Source organism: Squalius cephalus, assembly GCF_949319135.1.
Source record: "Squalius cephalus genome assembly, chromosome: 2".
NCBI classification, from domain to species: domain Eukaryota; kingdom Metazoa; phylum Chordata; class Actinopteri; order Cypriniformes; family Leuciscidae; genus Squalius; species Squalius cephalus.
This window is the reverse complement of record NC_137123.1, coordinates 52,649,843-52,674,934: the sequence shown is the minus strand read 5'-3', so window position 1 is coordinate 52,674,934 and position 25,092 is coordinate 52,649,843. Positions and strand designations below refer to the sequence as shown.

General features: G+C 36.0%; 1 protein-coding gene across 1 annotated transcript in view; it reads right to left on the bottom strand.

The window, feature by feature from the left end:
- sgcz (sarcoglycan zeta) overlaps positions 1-25,092 on the bottom strand; it is a 279,764-nt gene that overhangs the window by 56,906 nt on the left and 197,766 nt on the right. Inside the window, exon 4 of the mRNA XM_079898802.1 lies at positions 2,237-2,324. Within this exon, the coding sequence (XP_079754928.1) occupies positions 2,237-2,324 (88 nt within the window). The remainder of the gene's footprint in view (positions 1-2,236; positions 2,325-25,092) is intronic.

The following is a 25,092-nucleotide window of genomic DNA, read 5'->3' as shown; positions in this document are numbered from 1 at the left end:
AGTAATGCTGCGATCCTGCATGTTTAAAAATTGTGTTCTTTTAATTCAGCAAATAGGTCACGCTGTGTTATTTCTTCTATTGGTTCAAGTGATACGAGTAATCGCAGGTCAGGGTTCACCATACTTGAACTTTGGAAAGCAGCGAAATCCGAGCTTGTGTTTTTGTTCTCTAGCATCTGTATGAATGGAAGTCAATGGAATGCAAAATGAAGTGTGACCGCTCCTTTACCCATATCCAACTGTCACGACCAGTGGAAAATCTGAGAAAATCCAGTTTCAGTTTCAGAGAAAATCAAGTTTCAGTATTTCTTTGCTGCCTGTTACTAATACAGGGGGAATATGCATGTTTGTTCTTTTCTCTGTTTTCCTTTGCACAGCAAAGCTGTGATGTGCTGTAGTCCATAAGCAGAAAGTGAGGGAGAGCATCTAGACTTCTGCTGGCTTTAGGGGTGGTTGCTTCTGCTCTGATCTTACAGCTAGTTTGAGTCAGGTAGCTCTTTTTATACACACACACAAACATAAACACTCTGCCTTGCATACCCTGGAGTGGGAAAAAAAATCCCAGACAAGCAAAGAGGATTCACTGGAAAACACCAGAAAACACAGGGGCTCCAGAAACCCCAGTGGCTGCATTGAGATAGAGCAGTAATTGATGGAGGTCCTGAGCCCAGTAGGCAGTCGGCCCCAGAATGCAACCTGCTGTCTTCTGAAACGTGATGGTGAAACTGAGCTTCTACTGAAAAACAAAAACAAAATAACATAGGTCTGCAGGATTGGTGGAATGTTCTGTGTAAATGTGCATCATGAGTTACTCTGATGTACCTTGCACATGAAAAACAAAATCGGGGGTTAAACTGGACCAGAACAATCTGAAATTGTTTGTCAATCCAAATCGTTCATGTACACTACCATTCAAAAGTTTGGGATCTGTAAGATTTAAAAATATATATATTTTGCTCAACTTGCTCAATTGCTTATGCTCAACAAGTCAAAACAGTAGGCTAACATTGTGAAATATTATTACAAATTAAAATAACAGTTTTCTATTTTTATTTATTTATTTGATAGCAAAACTGAATTTTCAGCAGCTATTCTTCAGTGTTGCACAAATCTTCAGACATCATTCTAATATGCAGATTTGGTGCTCAAGTTACTTTTTTCCTTAATGTCAATGTTGAAAACAGTTGTGGAAACTCTTATGTAATACGTAGATGTCTTTACTGTCACTTTTGATCAATTTAATGTGTCCTTGCTAAATAAAATCTTACTTAAAAGCTTAAAATCTTACTGAAACCAAACTGATTCAGTGCCACTGATCTCTATCTCATCATCATCTTCTCTCAGACGCAAGCTCGACCTCGGTTGGTGGCCCACTAAACTAGTACCACTAACCAATCAGGACCAATGTGGAAAATGATGTACATAGTACAATCATAAAAGGCTTTCAAAACAGGTAACTGTACCTTTTGGGAGGTTGGTGTAACACTTCGGGTCTCGTAGAGTCTAAAATGGGGTCTAATGGGATCTAAGTACTGCTTTATTAAAAAACAAAAGCAAAACAAAGGCAAGATACAAGAGTCGATAACTTGGAACCCTCTAAAATCCAAGAAAACATGAAACACTATTAATTAAAAATGCACACCAACTGACAAGAACCGACAAAGAAAAAAGTTACAGAAGGCTTAAATATACAAGGAACTAATTAACTGAAAGAAAATGCCAGGAAACAAACAAAAGGCAAGAAACCTGACAAAACAAAAGAGTCTCAGTTGGGGTGGACGCTGGACAGTAACTAACACCATATTTGAGAGTTCTTCCAATTTAATCTCTGCATTTAATACAGTCCAAGAAAAACTAAAATAAAAAAAATAAAAAATCCAGGCCCAAAAGCCCTTTGGAGTGTCATTAAATGCCAACATGCCATCAAGGTAATAAAGTAAAAGCAATCATAATGCATATTTTATGTTTACTGACAACTTACTGACAATGATGAAATTGTCATGTCTTTTTCTTATTCAAATTTGTTCTTTCATGTAAATGAGCATATGCCAAATTGCATATTAAGGTTTGGAGGGCAAAGCAGTAGGAGTTCTAATCATTAAAAAATTGTGGTAGCTCAAACAATAAAGAGAGAATATGAAAAGCACATGAGCTATTAATGAAACGGGCCACTGTGAAATGAGAATCTGTGAACTCTGGCAACATGTCCATGAAATAGCTTAAAAATGCCACTCACCCACAGTGAGTTGTCCTGTCAGCTGGCCAAGGTTATTTCGTGCATTCACTGTCACATTGCGGTCTGACTGTAAGACCAGAGGACTGTCCTGAAACACACAGTGAAGAAAGAAACTGGTTATATGATCCGGCATAATTTTAAAAAGTTACACAAGATAAAGCAATAAGTCAGTAACAAGAACAAGGAAAAGGAAACGGAGGAAAGTGAAACTGATCTTGCAACATTGCATCTCATTCACAACATTGTATTTTGGTTGCTGTTAGTGATGTTGTACAGCACCTCAAGAACATTCTAGAACACTGACACCATATGAAAAAGTAAAACAAATAAAACACTTTACAAACATTGTAAAAATAAGTCGCTTTTAATGTATTCTCCACTACTTGGTTTTCTTTAAACAGCCTTAAAATGTTACAGCCTGGTCTCATTGTATTAATACGTAATTTTCAAAGATAGAAAACATACTTTTTTGTACGTTTGGACAGATGCTGAAATGTATATGGACGTATCTGCAACAATTTAACGTAACATTATTACGATTTTACAGCTACAAAACGTTAAATATTTACGAATCTTTCATATGATAAAGATATCTGTATAATTTACCTTTTAACGTTACCGTTTTATAGATAAATGTAAGATCCCTTAACCCTACTCCCAAACCTAAACATACCCATTTTATACAGAATATGAAAGAATAAAACGTAATGGACAGAGATGTGTAGGGAAAGGGCAATTGTATTAACAATACAGCATTAAAAGATATTTTGAGCAGCTAATCCTACTCCTACCCCTATGCTCCTAACGTTACCCCTAAACCTACCCATAACCATTTCTTAAAACTACATAGGCTACAATTATGAAGAAAGAACAACAGACGTGTAAAATAATTTTCTTATTGCGAAAATGTCAAAACCGGTACCAAAAGTCGTTCACATGACGATGTGTTGCAGTCGCAGTCCTCTCTGTCAGTATATAATAGTTTTGAATCAGGTAATTTGCAGATCAGAATTTAAGTTATTAATCCATGAAAATGTTAATCCGGCTTCGCTCTGTGTGAAGTCGCGCGCGCTTCTCCATTTCAAATGTAGTTCACCGACTGAAACAAGGCATGTCGCAGGCGAGAGCCAGTGAGCGTTTGATATCACTGCTGTAAAACATGTCGTAACCACTGATCTATCCACCTTATTCTGCTCAGTCTAAACAATGCGCGCTGCCATGACGACGACTCCGGTTGCCTACTTCCGTTCGTAGCGCTTGACCTGTACTAGCAGCGAGAGAATGAGTTCAAGCTCCTCATGTGCTGTTGTTATTTGTTTTAACAATTCAAAGAAGATTTCAAACTTTTTAGAAACTGAGTGTTTCGAGCATAAGATAAGAAGGAGATAATGCCCATGTCTGATTCCGTATCAGATGCATTCAATAAAGTAAACGTTTAGAGTGGTTAGTGTTAAAACTGAACTTCTCTCGCTACTAGTACAGGTAAAGCGCTACGAACCGGAAGTATGGAACCGGAGTCGTCGTTATGGCAGCGCCCATTGTTTAGAGCAGAAAAAGGTGGATATAGAATGACTGGATAGCTCATGACGTCATAAACAGTGAAGCCACCGCGCCGCCATATTGGTATTCCCTAGTGAGCTCACGCGTTCTATTGAATCAATAGGAAATTTTATGATTTGACTGAAAAAACATTGCCTAACGAGACACAGTTTTTAAATCTAAAGTCTCCCTGTACATTCTCACAACGCAAACATCCTAAGCATTTACATGGGTATTTGTTTAAAGTCGGAAATGTTTCCTGCTTATTAAAAAACGGCAATTTCTTTGCAAAAGGAATAAAAAGCTGTACGAGAACACTAGTCGGCCTTCACTGAAAAGCTATCTTCACAGGTAAGAAAAACAGTTTGATACTATTAATTAAATAGTGAAAGGTAAATACCTATATTTTTGTGAATTGGTGAATATTCAGGTGAATATTGTTTCGTAGCCACGAATTAATGATAATACCTCAGCACGTTATACTAATTTGTTCCCTCGTTTTATTATATTGTAGCCACGTTGTAATTCGTTAAATCAAAATGAGGGAGGGAATTAGTTCATCGTTCAAGTCGCGCACTCTCATCGCCTTCAAACAACATAAGCGCTGTATTGCTCTCTCTCCCTCGCGCATATCAACCTCAATTGACACAATACAGTAAAAGGTCGGTAGACCGATTGTGTTTTATAGATTAGTAGTTTGTTCATATAAAGTGTTTGATTAGCAAGTACATGTTCAGGAAATGCATAATACAAATTGGTAAACGGAGTCTGCACGAAGCTCTTTTGAAGCTGTCAAATGGTGTCGCTGTTGGACACTTGTGATTATTGCTGCCCTGAGGTTTCTTATAGGCTACTGTTTACTGTTTTATCGTTGTTTTTTTGAAGAAGCGGCAGCTCTTGCCTCGGAGAAAACAACATCGGCATAGCGACAATTTTGCATATAAATTACTACTTATAGGGCTTGAAATACAACCTGTGGGCAGTTTTTCCTACATCCTTTTGTGAACGTCGTTTTACACTTGTATGCTGCACAGCGGGTCATCTTAAAAGTGCCGTCGGAGCTACCAATCTCTGTATAACGGGCGTTGGAGCCCTCTGCTGGTAGGGAATCGTAAGATGGCCGCTCGAACACTTCCCGTGGCTTCACTGCCTAGTGGCAGTTTAGAACGTCATGAGCTATCCAGTCATTATATAGATCAGTGGTCGTAACGCTTCTTGAGGGCGCAATTTTTGAATTTGAATTCATCACGAGCGCGGGATTTGACGTTTACGGTTGCTGCAGAGAAATGGAGATGAAGAAATGTTTGCAAGAAAGAGATCCAAATTCAGCCCTTTCAGCGATGGATAAAGGGCTGAATTTGGATCTCTTTCTTGCAAACGTATGGATTCTAAAGATTTGGATTATATCAAGCTAATAAAATTGATGTCTTTTGTGAATTTATGTTGGGTGGTTCTATTGGAGAACACGCATTTTGTGTCTCACTGTAAATAAACTAAATCTTACAAAATGGTTAAACGATTAAATAAGGTATTTTTAAGGTTTTAAAGTGTAGTCTTGTTTAACAGCATGTAGGCTAATCCTCCGAAACGAGTTTGCAGCAGAAGGCACGAACAGAGCTAAATGTTATTAGCCTATTTCTTGAGTAAACTGCATTTAATAAATGCGACTGAAAGCGTAATTGATAAGACAATTGAATGCAATAGAGTCAAAACAGTAATACCACGATTTTAATATGCATAAATAGCAATTACGTCGGTAGAGTTGTTCATACGTAAATAATTTACGTTTTCGTGCTGTCAATACGTAAATATTTTACGTTTTAGTGCTGTAAATACGTCAGTATTATACGTTTCTGGGTGTATAAAAATGTACGTGTGATAGAACTACACTTTACGTAAATACACACGTAATCTCATCACGTTGCAGCAGGAGGAAAGTATAGTAGGCCTACTAACATGGTAAAATACAGTAACATTTAAAACTGATCAAATGGTTTTAGTTGAAAAATATTAAGTTATGGCTGTTTTATAAGCTCACGTTCCACCGGGCAAAAATTGGACTTGGGAATACAAAACGTGCATACAGTTTTTTTAAAACAGTAGGAGGGTTAATTGCTTATAAGTAAAGCAGAAAAGAAAAGAAATAATTAAATGAAATGAGATAATGACTTGAAAAAAATGAATAAGTAAATTAATAAATAAATAAAATACCACCTGCTAATGCCGGTTTTCATCAATCATACTGAATTGACATCATTTGAATACAGAACCATGACAAAAAAGATGACACTGGAGCCTCATATTTGATCTGTAGCCTACTTCTCTCTTTTCTCTCACTATTGTCAGTACACTCACTACTGTTTTATGTTATTGGTAAACATTTTCATTTGAAAGATGGCAAAATAATTTTGATGACAGCATATGTTGTACCAGGGGACCTGCTATACATCATCATAACAACTTCCTGCAATGTTGTGAAAATATTTATGATGGTAAAAACGTAACATCTGTCGTCTTAAGTACACAGGGAAAAAACCTTAACACAACTAGCTGTTGACGAGGAGTTGAGATATGAGATGATTGACATTTACATCTGTATTTAATACGGGTACTTGTGATCGGACAACCTGAAACGGATGTTATAATAGTTGTAAACGGGCGTGCAAGGTAATATTATACAGAAGATAAATAATGATAGACAGGATGTTAATGTGTTCAATGTGATGCTGTATGTGATATCTGAACTGTCAGAGACTCAGTATGTGTGTGTGTGTGTGTATGTGTGTGTGTGTGTGTGTGTGTGTGTGAGAGAGAGAGAGAGAGAGAGAGAGAGAGAGAGTGTGTATACACATGCATGAATGCACTCTGGCTGGCAGGGGGGTGTGTTTGTGTGTTCATGCATGCTGTGGATCACTGGATTCAATGTCTTTTTGTTGTGTGCAACTTTGATCCTACTGACCTACACGTCCTCTTCCATAACAGAGCCTCTGCTGTAGCGTAAATCAAACACAAGCACTGAACACGTCGTAGTGCCCTGCATATACGATTCATCTTAACCCCGGTCAGAATCATGAAGGCATGCAATTCTGAAATCACCCCATCATATATAATGTCAGTATATTATTTAGAGTGTTTTTGTGTGTTACCTTTATAAGCTGATCTGAGGCTCAATCTCTTTTAAAGCTTAAGAATCTGGGCATGAGAATTCAGCCCTTAGATCAGCTTCAAAGCACAGCGCTCCCTTATGACATTGATCGACCTGCCAGGCCACCAGATCAATATATCGACAAGTACAGTGAAGGTCCACAAGAGCAAGTTCCCCATTTCTTCGCTTTCTCTAAAAAAATGTTCCCACTTATGTGTGTATGTTTAGTGTGTGGCCAAATTTCTTCACTTGTAATGACAAACATGTAGCAACAGAATGGTTTTGATATTATAAAAACATGTGCGTAATGGCTTATTCCTGACTATTTTTACTGTCAGGGTCGAAAAAATAAAATGAAAATTATTTATATTCATTTAATTAAGACATTCAGTTGATTTTTTATGACACTGTTGTATACAATTAATATCAATCAAAATCAGAAAATATATAAGTAAATTATTAAACGATACATCAAGAAGTAAGTATGTATAGGTTTCAAATTCTTCAATTAAGAAAACGCACACTGAGTTCTGCACTTTTGTGAAAACTCCCTGTATAATCAAAAAAGCTAAACTGCATGAAGAATCGCTTATTTACGTACATTGTGTCTACACTTACTGTACATATAATGAGAGGATTTAAATGATGTCAAAAAGGGACAGAAAAAAAAAACAAGTTATGTAAACATACACAGTACTTATAGTCACGTATGTCAGTGACAGAAGCCAACTGTTGTAATATAATGAGTAGTACTTAGTTGATCGCTTGAACAATAGAAGGAGTTTGGAACTGCACTGGCTGTCTCAAACTGTATAATTTTAATCCAGATGATGTCAATCTAATGGAGTAAAACACTATCTTCTCTAATTACCTCGGAAGCACCCACTTACCCAGCGCTGTGTGTTATCACCAACTGTGGCATGCATGTTCAGAAGCTGAGATGGACAGTTTTATTGTTTTTTGATCATGGGTAAATAAGCAATGCAGAAGACAAGGTTTCTAAAAGGGCACATTCAAATCAAAAGTAAACAGTGAAAGGGCTGTGAAGTTTTAAGCACATGACAAATCCATTAAAGCAAGCTTTGCATTTTCATTTTAATTGCTCAACCTTGACGAAGACCTCCAAACACTCACCATTCAACTCCTTTTATCTAAACCCAACATGAACGGCTTGTGAAATCAGTCACCTGGTGGCTCAGAGCTGACACATGTAAATAACCTTATGGCCATTTACATGAAAAGAAGCCACTTCGTCTTGAGTGTTATCCTTTAGTCTGATATGTATTTCCATTCCAATCAAACAGATACAAAATCTGTGTCAACAGCTCACTGTCTCATTTTTCTCCTTCTGTCTTTACACAATGCTAAGCAGGATGCACAATGAGCAAGATACAGAATGAGGAGAGAGAATTTGTGTAAAGAGCATTCAGGCATGAGCATTCTGTGTTCCTCCCCGATGTCCACCTGTTCTTCATTATCACTCTTTCATTGTTTTCCCTCTCGTTTAATGACACACCTGCTGAGATCCTAAATTTAGACACCCTTTTTCTTCTGCTGTGGCGACCCCTGTGATGTCTCCTATTGAACGGATTCTGTTTGATCTTTAATCACAAAATCATACACACGCACAAATCCTCTCCTTATAACAAACAAAGCAGAGACACAATGTAAATAAAACAAATTTTTTTGAGAAGTGAATTCTCTATTGTTTCATTCTGGTTAAAATGCACACAGACATTCAGCACCACGGACAGCACACATTAGAAACCAGGAAGCATTGCTGATGGCACACAGGAGGCAAAACAGATGATACTAGAGACTTGAAGTAAGTTCAGGGTTAAAACACTTACACTTGTCTCTTTCTGGAGTAGAAGAGGAATTAAATGAGGAATCTCTCATGATGAGTGGGTGTGAGATGTCAGGCTTTTGAGTTTAATGTACTGTCTAACAAACTCACTTAAATTGCATCAGAGAGAGGCATTTCAAATGCCAAAGAATAAAATAAAAATCAAGTCTTTTCTCAGTAATGTAATGAGATATTGACACAACACTATTGCTTGTCATCCAATCAAACGAGTATTACTCATTTACCTCCTTCAGACAGACTCCAGGAGGATCATGTTTATACATTTGTGATCAGTAGTAGGGCTACACAAATTCATTATATGGCATGAAAATCATTAATGTTACATTAAAATCAAAATATGGCATAGAGGGAGAATTAAATCACAAAATAGACACACACACACACACACACACACACACATATATACTACAAACTATATATAATGTATATACGAGTGTGTGTGTGTGTGTGTGTGTGTGTGTGTGTGTGTGTGTGTGTGTGTGTGTGTGTGTGTGTGTGTGTGTGTGTGTGTGTGTGTGTGTGTGTGTGTGTGTTTAAAGCCTCATACCTCAACCCAGCCTTAAATCTTGAATGAAGTGTCGCACACATTTTGGACCATCTCTTTTTGTTTTCAATGCAATAGTAAATATAGAACTGGTTGTCTGAATAAGTACTCAAGAAACACTATATATAAAGACTAATGTTTTATGTATTTAAGGAACGGAGTGTCTTAGTCTAGCATTTGTCCTCGAGTCAACCAATACTGACTTAAATAGACTGTGCAAAGAAAAGAAAAAAAGGCTGTGCAAAGGAAAAAATAGCGCCCAAATAGTTACAATAAACTTTATAACCTGTAAGTTGATGAAAACCTAATGCTGCCTTAGATGCAGTTTAAAAACCTTGTTAACCTCACTGATTTTGGTAAAATGTTAATAATATAATGACATGCAAATGTCTGGCCATATATAAAGCCACAGTATCAACACTGACAACACAGTGTTTAATTATTTAAAAAAATTGTGTTTCTATTTTCGGAAAAGTAGCAGTTTTGCAACTTAAAAGTAGCTAGCCATTTCTGCCCAACACCGATTATATCCTAATATTCAAATATTAATAAAATACAGTCACTTTTAATTTAGCTTTATAATCAATTTAATGCATCTTTGCTGAATAAAAGTATTAATTGCTTTAAAAAAAAAAAAAATAGTAATATCTGAACCTATTATTACCACTACAGAAAAAGCTAACAAAATTCCAGTTTCATTCATTTAACCTTGCTGTGGGAGGGTGTGGAAAAGGAAACCTTTGCCATGAAGGGGAACACGATGTGAAGAATGACAAACCAATCTATCTCCAGGTGGAATAAAGGTAACAAGGTTCCATTTATGACACTATAAAATAGCAGAGAATGAATGTATGTTCCTGCACACTAAGGGGGTATAAAGCTTAAGACCACATTTCTGCCTTTATGAAGGCACGTCTTAGGAAAGACTCTCAGCGTAAGTCTTTGTGCCTCTTACAGGGCTAAGCACCATGGAGGTTCAGGTGAACTTTCTGAGGGCAAGGCCAAATAACGTCAAAGCCAAATGCTTAAAGGATAAGTTTTTATAGTTTGATAGGTGTGTGATAGTATTATAATAGGATCTAAGGGATATATAAAACACTAATATATCATGATCTAAGATAGTTACTTATTTAGCCAATTCTGACATATTTTCTCCAATAAAACTCTTGATTCATTATACTGAGTTAGAAATTCAAAGCGACATACCTCATCTATTGAGTGCTCAAAATTTCAGAATATTATATAGATATGAATATTCAGTTATTGGGCCCTATTTTAACGATCTGAAACGCAAGTATCAAACGCAAAACGCAAGTAACTTTGTGGGCGGATCTCGGCGGGATAAATGACTCTTGCGCCCGACGCAAATCTAAAATGGGTTGGTCTGAAGTAGCTACATTACTCATAGGTGTGGTTTGGGCGTAATGTGCGATAAACCAATCAGAGCGTCAACTCACATTCCCTTTAAGAGCAGGCGCGCTTGTTCCATGGCGGATTGCTATTATAACGGTGGATTTGCCAGGCGCACGCCAGGAGCGGTTCACAGCCGAAGAGACCGACGTTCTCGTCACGGCCATAAAAGACAGAGAAGTGACATTGTATGGGGATGGGAGAAACCCACCCAAATTAGCTTCGGTTAAACAGGCGTATAATAATTTTGGTAAATGTGTAAGCTAGATTTATGCCTATTTTTTCACATCTTCATGGACACCACAATGATTTCCCTCATGTGGAATATTTTTCCTTGTAATTATGTATGGTTTGCAAAAATGGCAACTGCTGCGTCTGTGTGTAGAGTAGAGAAGCAAAGTGTATGCGTGTTGTGCACATGCTACATTATGGCCAAGCATGCGGCCTTAAAGGTCCCGTTCTTCGTGATCCCATGTTTCAAACTTTAGTTAGTGTGTAATGTTGTTGTTAGAGTATAAATAATATCTGTAAAATTATAAAGCTCAAAGTTCAATGCCAAGCGAGATATTAAGTCGACTACAGTGAACGGCCCGTTTGGACTACATCCCTCTACTTCCTTCTTTAATGACGTCAGTAGAACAGTTTTTTGACTAACCTCCGCCCACAGGAATGCTCCCTCAACTCTACCGAAATTTGTTTATGTACTTGCGCACTTCTTATAACTTACTGTGTTTACTCTGTGATTTTCTGAAGTAAAACTGACGCTTCATCTTTTGTGTGATGTACAATAAACTTTATTAAACTCATCAGTATATGTTTGATCATCATTCAGACAGCAGACTTGTAGGCTATTAATAAATAATGGATACATACAAGCAGATGACAAATACGTTATAATAACCGTAATTAAACTACTAAACTATACCTGTTTCATCTCTATACAGCACTCTGACTCTGTAGGCATTATTGTCCGAGTCGAAATGAACACGTTACTGAGAGTTTCGGATATTATCATCATTCCGTGAGATGAGATTGTCCTGAGACTGAGTCCTGAGACGTGAAGCTCCGCCCCCTGTGCCGTGCAGCAGCAGCTTATTTGCATTTAAAGGGCACACACTAAAACAGCGCGTTTTTCTGAGCACCAAAAAATGACAATTTAAACATGCTGTAAAAAATTATCTGTTGGGTATTTTGAGCTGAAACTTCACATACACACTCTGGGGACATCAGAGACTTATTTTACATCTTGTGAAAAGGGGCATAATACGGGACCTTTAAAATAGCATCTGAATAACGCGCCACTGAAAACGCGCCAGTGACTTTAGACTAGTTTAGACTACTTTAGACTTGTTTTCTGGAACTGCAAAATAGCACCAGGAAATGTTTAAGCCGGAACACGCCTCCTCTTTTCGCTGAACCACCCCCGGGAGCGCAAGTTCATTGCCTAATTTACCGACGTGCGTCTGTGGAGGGAAAAGGCCGCTGTGCGTCGGGTGCAAAATAGGAATGATGCATGCGTCGGTGTACAAAGTAAATTGAGCTGGGTGCAAGATAGGGCCCATTATGTCTTCAGGCATTTTAACCAACAATATATATTTGAGTTGCTGCACTAGTCTTCATGTCCAAATCATTGGCATTCTGTTGTGTGATTCAGGCATCTAAACACCTACAATGTACTGTAGTTACACTAAGATTTAGATAGCTTCAGTCACTGCTCCGGATGAGATCAGCATGCAAAGTGGCTTTAGATCTCACACACACATACACACACACAAACACTTTTGAGATCTCACAATTTAATCGAAAGCCAATACTTTTAAGGCAGCTTTGGTGGAAAGAGCACTGCCAGTCACTGCCAAACAGAAAGCAAACAGCTGTCCGTGCGTGACTGTGGTGAATTTGTCTCCTGAATCACATGTAAACACAAAAGCAAATACTGGCTTTCATTGCCTTTGCCACTGTGCCCTGTAACACATTTCTAACACACAATTATTATTGCAATGCAAGGGCAAACACATGTCCTCAAACACCCACGCAAAACAATATTTGTATACTGTATGTGCCTATACTAGTGAGATCTGGGCTGGTAACCAAAAAACTGAGAGTCTGAATCCTTCATTAACGTAAAATTGCTGAGTATAAGGGGTTGGTAGAACTATGAGCACAAAGGTATGATGAAGTTGTTTGATTTTATAATAGTCCCTGAATCACCTAATCATCATCTCATAATTATAAACCAAAAGCTAAATTAGACTCAAGTGTGTTTGGAGGCCCGGCAGACTTAACAACAGATGTGCTGATCCGACTATTCTTTATTCATCTAAACTATAGTAAAAGAAGCTTGATTTCATTCAATCTCTCTTAAAAGGTTAGACACATATTTCATGTTTTTCTGTTTTGCTCACAGGTGAAAAAAAACAAACAAAAAAAAAAAAAAACCCACAAGATTCATGTTGTAACATTATCAATGTTAGCAGTTCGCATCAGTTACTATTTCAGTATTGATAACACTTTACGGTAATATTCTCATTGATATTAGTTAATGTGATAGGCATCATGAATAAAAAAAATCAGAACGTTGTTAAATAATTTATGGTAACACTTTACAAAAATGTCCACAACTTTTGATTTTAATAAATGCTTAGTATTTTTGGCAACACTTTACAAAATAGTCATGTGCCTCAACAAGTAAAGTCATAACATAATGATACCTTTGCAAATCATAAGCTAATGATTAATTAAAGCAGACAACTGGAAGTTGAAATACATGGCTTCGACCCATTGTGGTAATTAACATATTCATTTACACTATTAGTTAATGCTATATATTATTAAGGAATTAATACATTATGACACATTTAATTAATAACAATTCAGATATTACTTAATCTATTAATCATATAGAATCTTAATGAATTGCTGATGCAGTAATCATTAACACATGGTTTAGTTCTTCATACATTATACCTATCTGTGCCTTTGTTAAGCATGAATTAATGCATATTAGTGCAACTGTGTTGTAAAGAGTTACCGTATTTTTAATTGATAGTTCATGTTAACTAATGTAGTTAACTAATGTCAACAAATGAGACCTTATTGTAAAGTTTTCTTGAATTCAAACATCTTGGTTAATATTAATGAGCAAATGTAAGCAAATCGTATTTTGGTTAATTTACCCTGAAGTGATTTCTATCTCTACGGCAGACTTTTGTTGCTGTGAGGATGTGCACTATAGATGCATTTCTGACTGCATGTATTCCAGCTGCATTCACGAGTGTCAACATTGCACAGTTTGATTTATAAAATAAAATAAACAAACAAACAAATACATAAATAAATACATTCTACAAATATATTGGAATTTCTGTTGTTTTTCAGAATGAATATATTGAGGAACATAATGTATTTCAAACATTACATGAAAACATGTTGAGATATTAAAAGCTTTTTTCAGAGAATTCTTGAAATATGCTTCTCATTAAACAAGTAGGTAACACTTTATTTTACAGTGTCATTGTTACACACTGTAGTTACTATAGTAATTACTATAAATTGTGTATAATTACATGCAACTAACCTTAACCACACCCTAATCCTAACCCTAACCATATAGTAAGTAGTTAATTATTATAATTACTCAGAACTGAAATTACACTGTAACACAGACACATTGAAATAAAGTGTAACCAACAAGTAGGCTATATTGTCTTAGAAGTTTGTCTTTTCCACCCTACTTATTGTGGCTGTGGTGGACTATAGTGAAACAATTTCCAGATCATTTATGAATAAAATATAACTTAATATACCGTAAAATGAAACCAGTTTGCATATTTATGATCACTTCTTTGCTCACATACGCATATACAGGCCAAATGTTTCGCAGTTTGAGGAATGGGATTATACTAACATATCAGACTGCTCACACACACACACAAAGTACTGCTGATCCCAGCTGACAAACGCCCAGCACTGATGTCTGGATATCATCCAATCTCACAGTGGCCTTGGGCAGAGTGGAATATGATTGGTTGCCAACCAGAGTCAGAAATTTGAGTATTAAGCATTAAATCCAGCCTTATGATTAGTGTCAGTCTGTAATGTCCTGCCCTGAGTACACTTCCCAAGACACTCCTACCAAAAGCATTCATAAAGTTTAGATGAAACAAACATTGAAGAAGATGTATTTGATGCAACTTTGCAAAGTTGGCTATTTATGGTAAAAACAACCATCACAGAAGATTTATTTGATGCCATCCTTTACATAAAGTTTTATTTTGTGGCTTCCATAAATCAATATAAGCAATGTGATTTGCGAGCACACAACAGATTGTTGTGTGAAAATTATTCTCTCTTCGAGGGCCAAACCTTGCAAGGGTTGGTTGCACACACACACAAACCCACACACATAGAGGCACGGAGACACAAATGCATGCTCAACACAAGAAAGTAGAATGAAACCGGAGAGAAAGTCTTGTCTGATTGGTAATAGGTTATTGATTAGCGATTCAGTCCAATCCTGTGGTTTGTTGGCAGTTTGAGCTCAACTAGCCAACCTGTTCTCAGAGTAATCAACAAAAGAAAATGCCAGCAGAAGCAACCTGAAGACAAATAAAATAATACTATTGCTGAAAAAACAAACATATTTATACATAATTCACACTTTCTACTATCTTCTATTTTGCAGTGAGCGTACATGAACATTCTTTGAGTTTGATGAGTTCTCTGCACTCGTTCTGTCATTCTGCTGACTGTTCTTCTTAACATGCTAAAAGTTTCTACCCTGTATTGAGCCAATATACTTCTATTGATTCCTTAGCCACAGCCTGTACTGCACACACACACACACACAGTCAAATTCACACACAATATAGCAAAACCACACAGTAATACAGAAATTAGCTTACAAGATGGTGAACTTCATGTTTTAAAGATGAGCTAAACCACATCAGACAGGTGACAGTACTGTCAATGCGAGTTTGAAATTATATATGAAGCATAATAGAACGCATTTTTCTGAAATGTTCTTGAGGCGCAAGCTTAAAATGACAGTTTGACATGCACTGCTGTTTAACACTGTACGTATGTTGAATCTCTTGATCTCCAGGTCTACATCTTATTAAAGCAATAGTTCAGCCAAAGATGAAAATTATGTCATCATTCACCCACCCTCTTGTCATTCCAAAACCTTTCTTTGATTTTTTTTCTTTCTTTCTTGGAACACAAAATATTAATTTTGAACAGTGTATTTGCTGTTTTTTAACGTTTAATTAAAATTAATGAGAAATGCAGCTTTAAAGCTTCAAAAAGAACACAAATCGTCAAAAGTATGATAAAAGTGGCCCATAATAGTACATGCTTTATATTTCAAGTCGGTTGAATCCATATCATAGTTTTATGCGAGGAACAAAACAAAAAATTAGGTCATTCACAAAATCCATAAGTGTAGTAGTGATGCCTGATTTGTCATTAACTAAATTAGTTAAATTATTAAAATATGTACAGTACTATAAAAAAAAAAAAAATGTTCTCTTGCATCCTTCTAGATGGATGGATGGATAGATGGATAAAGAAAAGATATTACAAAGAAATAGTGAGATAGATTACAAAGAGCTCTATGCCGTTTCATTACATGCATATTACGTGCACGTACTGTAAACCTAAATATATTCAATGACAATGCATGCACATTCATACACACATTCATCTTGTCATTTTTCAGGCCCACACAAATTTTAATTATGAGCAAGCTTTTTATAGATTCAAGCCACAGTGTGGCTTTACAGCAGCATAACATAATGCATCACTCTCCCAAGAGTATTTCTCATGCTCTCAGCTAGATCTTCGCTCAGATCCCAGCGTGAGCAGACCACAGGGACTATTTGTCACTGTAATACTGATCAAACCCCTCCTCTTTAATATCATGCTTATCTTCCCCTATTGATCTTCATTTTACTGCATCATAATTGTATGCAGTGTGCTGTAAATGAGCAGTCCATATAAAATCTTTTGATCTTCTAAGTTTCCCTTTGCAGAAAATGATCTAGGAGCCGTGCACCACTTGTTTGTTGCCTTATCATCCTCATGGGGAGACCTGGAGATTTGGGCTTATCTATAATGGTAGTGCAAGCACACTGATGTTACAGTGGCCCTATTTACACCTGGTATTAAGATGCATTTTGGTCGATCGGATCACAAGTGGACGACGAAGCATTTTGAGTTTGTCCACTTTCGCCCACTTCCAGAGGTAGTCGAAAACATATTGTTTTCGTAGTGTAGACACTCACGTGGTCGAATGTGTTCGAACCGCCACAAAAGTCCACCTACTCTCTGCCTACTGACCTAATGCTTAAACATTATGGGAAGTGCGCTAGTCAGACGAGATTTAAACTTTGCTGGCTGAAGAAGTTTGGTTTGAAGATGAAAAACGTACCAAGCACAATGTTCTCTCACCATTCCTGATTTCTAACAAGCACAGATTTCGGCGCGGTCTTGCGGCTGTTATAGCATAAACTAAAGCTGCTGCTCTCCGAGTGTGTTTCAGTTGTCTCTGGGCAAGAGAAAGAAAGGAGAGAGAAAGGGGAAATGGGATTGAAACACAAAGGAGGCCATATTCAAACCTTTATCTCCCATGTGAGCACCAAGGCTCAACATGTCAGAAATCTCAAACAAACCTTTAACAAAAGTACTCAAAGAAAATATGCCCCAGAATTATATTAAATGCATGATAACTTTGAAGGACAAATTTAAGACAGATTTTTCCACCAATCAAATGAAAATCAGGTTAGAGAGGCTACATGGTGCTAAGAATATGCACTTCAGAAAAAAAAAAAGTGTTCAATCATGTTCTTATCAGAATTTTTTTATCACATATATAAACGCCAATCTGCATGTGCATGGAAAGAACATGTTCAGACAGATTATAAAGAAATGTCTTGAAAATTCGGAGAAAACATCGAGAGATTCTGAAAAAAAAGTTCAGTTCCTAGAGTAGCTGTCAAAATAAAATCACCCTAGAGACAGGTAAGGTAATTAGTACTTGACATGATCAGAAATAACCCCAGGAGCAGTAACAGCTGCATACTTTCTGCACTGACTAATGACAGTCCTCATGAATCCCAGCAATGAGAAACACAGAGGCGCTTTGCAAAAAAAAAAAAAAAAAACCCAAAAAAACATTGCTTAACGTGAATGAAATTGCTTTCCATTTCAACTTTGTTAATCACTGAGGAGACATTTACACAAGAATGAGTGTGAATTCAGGAAACATTATAGCTGAAGATACTGGAGAATAATAACTAAAGCCAAATGGCTGCAGTTAAAGGAAATGTTGACCAAAAACATCCAAAATGTGGTTGCATAATTATAAGCCCAGCATATCAATATCTTAAAGCATTGTTGTAAACAGAAATGGTTCCATATAGATTAACATGTTCGGGAAAACCATACCACCATAACACTCATATTCATACTGTGTGTATACTGTCTGGGGTTAGTAAGATTATTTTTGAAAGAAATTAATTCAGCAGGGATGCAATAAATTTATCAAAAGTGACTGTAAATACTTTTACATTGTTACAAAACAGTTCTAAAATGCTATTCTTTTGATCTTTCTATTCATCAAAAAATATTAAGCAGCACAACTTTTTTCAACATTGATAATTATAAGAAATGTTTACTGATATATTGTGATAATATTTCACAATATTACTGTATTTTTGATCAAAAAAAGTTGGGAACTATAGGGAACTCCCACAATGGAATGCACTCAACTTTCAACCTTTCTTATATTTTCAGTGTGACAAATTAATATAGTTTTTAACATTCCTTCTTAAGTCATTAATTGATCAAACTTCCACAAGTTAAGACTTTTTCACCAAACGTCCCCATTTTTAGAAAGTCAAGTTTTTTTTGTTGACAACTGAACGCCACATACTGAATGAAACATGCAACATAATGAGATAACAATACAGAAAATTATTGTTTGAAATGTTTAACACTGCATATTTCACATACTAGCGTCACATACTACAAAGTATGTCATATACAGTGAATACTGTACAGAATGACGTACGTAGTAAGCTAGTATTCCTTTCAGAAACATATTGTGCACATAAACAAGAAGCCTTCAAGAAGCATTATTAAATCTTAACACTTAAGTTTTCAAGAAAAGACATTCAATGCTGAATGAATGTCCTCAAGAAACATTTAAATGAATATTTTATTGACAACTTCAAACATGCCATTTCTCAGCAAATATGGAGCAGCTTAGAGAAGATAACATTTCTTTTTACTTTAAAGTGTTCTCAGCGACATAAAGGAACAGTTTATCTCAATAAAGCAGCCATTTTCCTTTCTGCACTATGAACAGGGTAAAGCAAATCTCCAGCAAAGGTTGTGCATCACTTTCTAAATCTAAAACTCAAAGATTATTTGGATTTATCATTGTTAGCAGTCTCTGGAATTTCCTGTCCAGACTTCATTTCTCCTCAGTCCCGCTGATACGCTCTTATCACCTCTAACATTTACCTCCACAGTCCAGGTTGTACCCTGAGCCCTGCTAGCTAAACACCCAACGGCTAGCCTGCCCTTTTACACATGCTACATGGACCCCGGCTAAATGTCATTAGCCGCTGATGAGGATCAAAACTAAAATGGCCCACTAGCCTGTGTAATGTCAACGTGTAGCATTAATTAAAACCGTGTCTGTTTTTAATTCATTTCTCTAATTGAGAAAGGTAGAGTTGATCCCAGGTTGGTGATAACGGCCATGTCACCATGTAGCGGCGGACGAGGAAATGGCAACAGCTGGAAATTTGCCAAAGGTGCTGGAGACGTGAGATGTTAAGATGCAGATAGTGTTTATATTTATTTGGTTAATTAACTACGGCTCATTGTTCTGGAGACAGTGACCCCAATTATCTAAACACACGTTTATTTGGTGATGTCCCATCAAACACTAATTTGGTAATTCACAGGAATGCTGTCATAAAAATCACATACTGAGGGCATCTAAGGGTTAGTTTACCCACAATTTTGTTACTCACTCTCATGTCATTCCAAACCCATAATACTTTCCTTCATCTTCAGAACTCAGAAGAAAATATGTTGGTAACACTTTATTTTGATAGTCCACTTTAGACACTCTGCTAGCTATAAGTACAACTACCAGTCATTAGAGTATTACTAGATTGTCTGCTTAATATCTGCTAACACTTTATTTTGATGGTCCCCCAACATACATTCTAGTAACTTTGCAAGTAAGTCATCTTATTAGATAAGAACTACATCTTATAGTCATCATACTATTGTAATCATTTTGTTCACAACTTCTAATAATTACTTCAATGAGCTCAATGTTTCGCTTTAAATTAATAAATTGTTAGCTAACTGTGTGATTTGTATGTGTACATTTCTGAAATACATAACTTGGACACATTCACCTCTGGTAATGTAGACATGTATTTTCTGTGAAGCTGCTTTGAAACAATGTTTGCTGTGAAAAGCACTATACAAATAATTGAAAGGGATAATAATAATTGAAAATTGAAGGGACAGGAATGTCCCAGATTCATTAAAACACACACACACACACACACACACACACACACACACACACACACACACACACACACACACACACACACACACACACACACACACACATATATATATATATATATATATATATATATATATACAGTATATACAGTATATCCGTTGGTTGTGTTTTGAAGATGAACGAAAGTCTTACGGGTTTGGAACAACATAAGACAACATGGCAAAATATGACATATATTTTTATTTTTATTTTTGGGTGAAATATCCCTTTAAGGTATCAAGAAACATTTGAAGTAATTTAAAAACACTGCTGTGGAAACTCACTGTGAGTTATATTACATGTCACTAGCAGTTGCTGTCATCTCTGCATCTGTCGAACAGCATCATATCGCCATTGCATGCCCGCGTAAACATAGTTCCCACCCCTCCTGTACGGAAAAACAATAATAATGTGCTTTGACAGAACAGATTGTGTGACACTAATGTAAATAAAGAGACTATCACTCTTCGTTATGCCTGCTGCTCTCTGATGACACATCTGCCTTGTGCTTAGATGTTGGGTTATGCCTAACCAATCACTGCAATACAACACAGAGTTAGCCAATCGCATCGCACGTGGGACTAGTTCATTGAGCCAATCAAAATGAAAGGTGGGATGACATTGCTAAGAGATGAGAGGTAATTGCAGAGGTAACCTGTGCCCACAAGGCTTTTGAGAATTTTTGTGCATCTGAGAGAGAGCGCAGAGAGAATAATTAATATTCTCCGTCATTCTCGGTTCCTGAAGGTCTGAACAGTCCCCATGTTTTATCATCCTGAAATGTTGTTAAATGTTAATGGGAACCTATTTTTACATGGGCCATTCCACCACACTCCTAACCCCCCTGAATAAATCATTAGTACCAACACACTTTCCAATACTTGTGAATCCCTTGCTCTCTGCTAACACACTCAGTGTTTGGGACTGGAAACCGTATTTATTGACAGGTGTGATTTTTGAATTGTCCTGTTCATGCAACGTCTAACAGGAGTGTCTCGAATACTGTCTATATGCACTAATATGACATCAAACTACTCTTCTGTTCTTGTACCAGCCAGAAATAACACTGGTAACCATGACAGTAAGAAGTACCAAAATTGGCGATTTCCATAACATCAGCATGTTACACAAATTACATAATTTACAATTATATAGTAAAATATTGCAATACTTTTCCAAACAACATTTGACAAATATCAGGAATGTGCCCGAAGATGAATAACAAATTCTACCAATTAACAGAAAAAAATATTTGATAAAGAAATATTTTAAAGAACATAAATAAATTTGTTGACTTGTGTGAAGTTTAGGAATAAAAATGTGCACAGTGTGATTTTGTGTTCAAAATCAGATCAAATTTGATAAAAAATAAAAAAATAAAAAAAACAGTAATATTGTGAAATTTTATTACAATTTAACACTAAAAAGTTTTTTTTTATCCTAGGGGATACAACCATTTGTGAGGCTGTGGCGAGAGGCAGTGAAAGTGTAGGTCTCATTTCTTGGTTTCATGTTGAAAAGGTGTTTGTTGTGAATATTTAGATCTGATGACTTCGCTCATACATTCTTTGTTCAGCACACGGGCAGCATTAAAAAACAACATGACCAACTGTAGAGGGTAATCTACTCACCTTCAGATAAAAGTTTATTTATTTCACATATTTACAATATTTGGAGGGGACTTACATGTTTAAAAAGTTATTGTTAAGTGTTAGCTTATTGCGTTTGTTGAATTTTTTTACATTTATTTTTTAAGTTTTTCATAATCTGTAAATATTTGTATCCCCCATCTTACATTTAATTTATACAATCATTAAAGATATCATTTTTCAAAGAATGTTTAAGTTATGAGAGAATACATGGTTTAAAAATTGGGCTAAAATGTTGTAACAAGCATTGTCAAACAAGCATTTTTTCTCAATATATGTATACCCCAAATGGGGTGAGGTATCCTGGGGGATACAAACATTAAAATCTAAAATAAAAGTCTTTTTTTTTTTAATCATGATATTGTATTATTTGTGTCCTAATAAGCAATATATAGCAATAAATGAATGCCTCTTTTTGGACTTCCCTTTGTAGGGTTAAATACCTGATTTCTATTTCAATATATTTTACAATTTAATTTATTCCTGTGATGGAAAAGCTGATTTTTTTATAATCAATTACTCCAGGCTTCAGTGTCACATGATCCTTCAGAAATCATTATAATATGCTGATTTTCTGCTCAAGAAACATTATTATCATCAATGTTGAAAACGGTTGTGCTGCTAAACATTTTTGTGGTTACCGTGTTACATTTTATTTTTCAGGAATATTTGATGAATAGAAGGTTGAACAGCATTAAATGACTTTTGATCAATTAGCTCTTGCTGAATAGAAGTATGAATTTATTTTAAAAAATACTTTTGAATTGTAGTGTACCTATTCTACTTGCAGACTCTCGTGGGCACGTTAGGTCTCTATTTTTCAGTTGTCACATTTTCTATTTCTCGCATTCTCCAATGATCAGTAAAAAAAGTGAGAAGCTCTAGCCTTTGTGCATGTGGATTGTGTTTAGACTCCTGAGGAGGGATTTACAATCATTTCAACCATTCCTAGAGAATCATTTTGACATTTTTTTTTTTCTTGTCTCAACATTTGTTTAAGGATGGAATAAAAGCAGATATTACTAAGGGGAGGAGAACAAGAGAAAATATCATATTCTTCCTACATCATACAGAGTGTGGAAATAATGCCTACAACAGGAAACTTTTGTCTCGTTTTAGCAACTCCCAATACAGGCATTCTAGCAACAAGGCCACAAGGGAGTACCATAGAGAACGAACGAGAGAAAAAGAGGAAATGATAGATAGTGCATATGAAAGAGAGAGCACCAGAGAATGGTTGTGCAACATTCACAAGAGACAGAAGGTTGGGAGGCAAAAATAAACTCTTGTCTTCTGTGCCTATAGTGACGTAAACACATGACTTGTGAGAGGGACACCTATAAAACATGCGTGAGACCTTGGTTATAGTCACCAGGTGTACATGAACATTTAAACATGCAAACATATACACACACACACACATACATCAGGCCTTTAATTAATTATCTTGTCCTAGGCAATGACATCCCCACTGTAACCTGACTAACTCAGCTTTTTATCCAAAGCACAGTGGGATATATGCTGAAAAGACATCCTTAAATTAGCACTGCAGAGTCTGTGTGACTTTATGGCAGGAGATCTTGTTTTACCCGTTGCATATATCCTGTATCCTGTCCTGAAAACAAGGAAAAAACAAGGAAACAGCTTTGCATGTATCAGCATAATAATTTCAGCTCATGAACTAAATGGATTTTGCAATCTAAACAAAACTGTAGGTGATGAAATACATGGTTAAATATATAACAGGATTAGATGTAATACCGTTCAAAAGTTTGCTGTCAGTACAACTTTATTTTTGAAAGAAATTATTGCTTTTGTTTATCCAAGGATGCATTGCATTAATCAAAAGTGACAATAGACCTGCATAATCTTAACATTTCTATTTCAAACAAATGCTGTTCTTTTCAACTTCCGATTCGGCGAACCCTGGAAAAAATATTCATATTAATTAATTAAAATGTTTTATTGTTGAGTTTCCACAACAATATTAAGAAGCACAACTGTTTTCAACATTGATAATGATAATATATATATATATATATATATATATATATATATATATATATATATATATATATATATATATATATATATATATATATATATATATATATATATAAAAATGTTGAGCAACATATACAGAGCAATAAATCCTGAGCAACATTTTCAGCATGAATGCTTTTTTAAGGATCATGTGACACTGAAGAATGTAGTAATGGCTGCTGAAAATTCAGCTTTGCCATCACAGTAAATAATATTTTTAAAATATAATAAAAAATAATAATTTTTGATCAAATGAATACAGCCTGGTCAGATAAGAGACTTCTTTCAAAAATATAACAAAAAAAAAAAAACTTTTGATAGTGTAAGTTCCTCAGAATATCTCAGTCCTCACTCTGGTAATGTACAGTAATGCCACTTGGATTGCTGGATAACAGACTGCATATTTGTGAAGCCATCAATGCAGGCTTCACAGAAATTTTGGACACAAACTTTACAGAGAAGTCTCACTAATTTCCAGTAGGCAATTCAGGACTGGGCCAAAAATATTTTAAACCTTTTATTTTGCCATATGGTGAATGCAATTTCATAATTACTTGGCCATCCAGGAACACTACTAAACCCAAATCCAGGAAGACCAACATAGATCATAAGGACACTTTGAGACCCATAACCCACAGCATAACTTATCCCCCTATATGTTTATAAAGGGATGCATATGACCATTATCACATGTCAGTCTTCCCATGTCACAAAAAAAAAAAATAATAGGATTTTCACGACAGAAAAGGACATCATAGGGTGCAATCAAATCGTCTTGAGTCGATGAATCAGAGGAAAGTCCTTCTAGTTTAGACAATTGGTGGCACTTGAAGCATCAATTTAGAGACTCCAAAATCACTGTGGTTATTGTTCAGACTATCCTCTATCTGTGTGCCAAATTTCACAACTTTCCTCTTCAAGAGCAGAAGAAGAAGAAAACAACTAACAGTCTGGGAATCCCAACAGTCAGGGCACTGATCAGTGAGTCGGCCATTTTAAGGAGTGTCTCAATCGCAAAATCCATCCAGTGCACTGAAACGTTTACTCCCTAAAAAGACCCA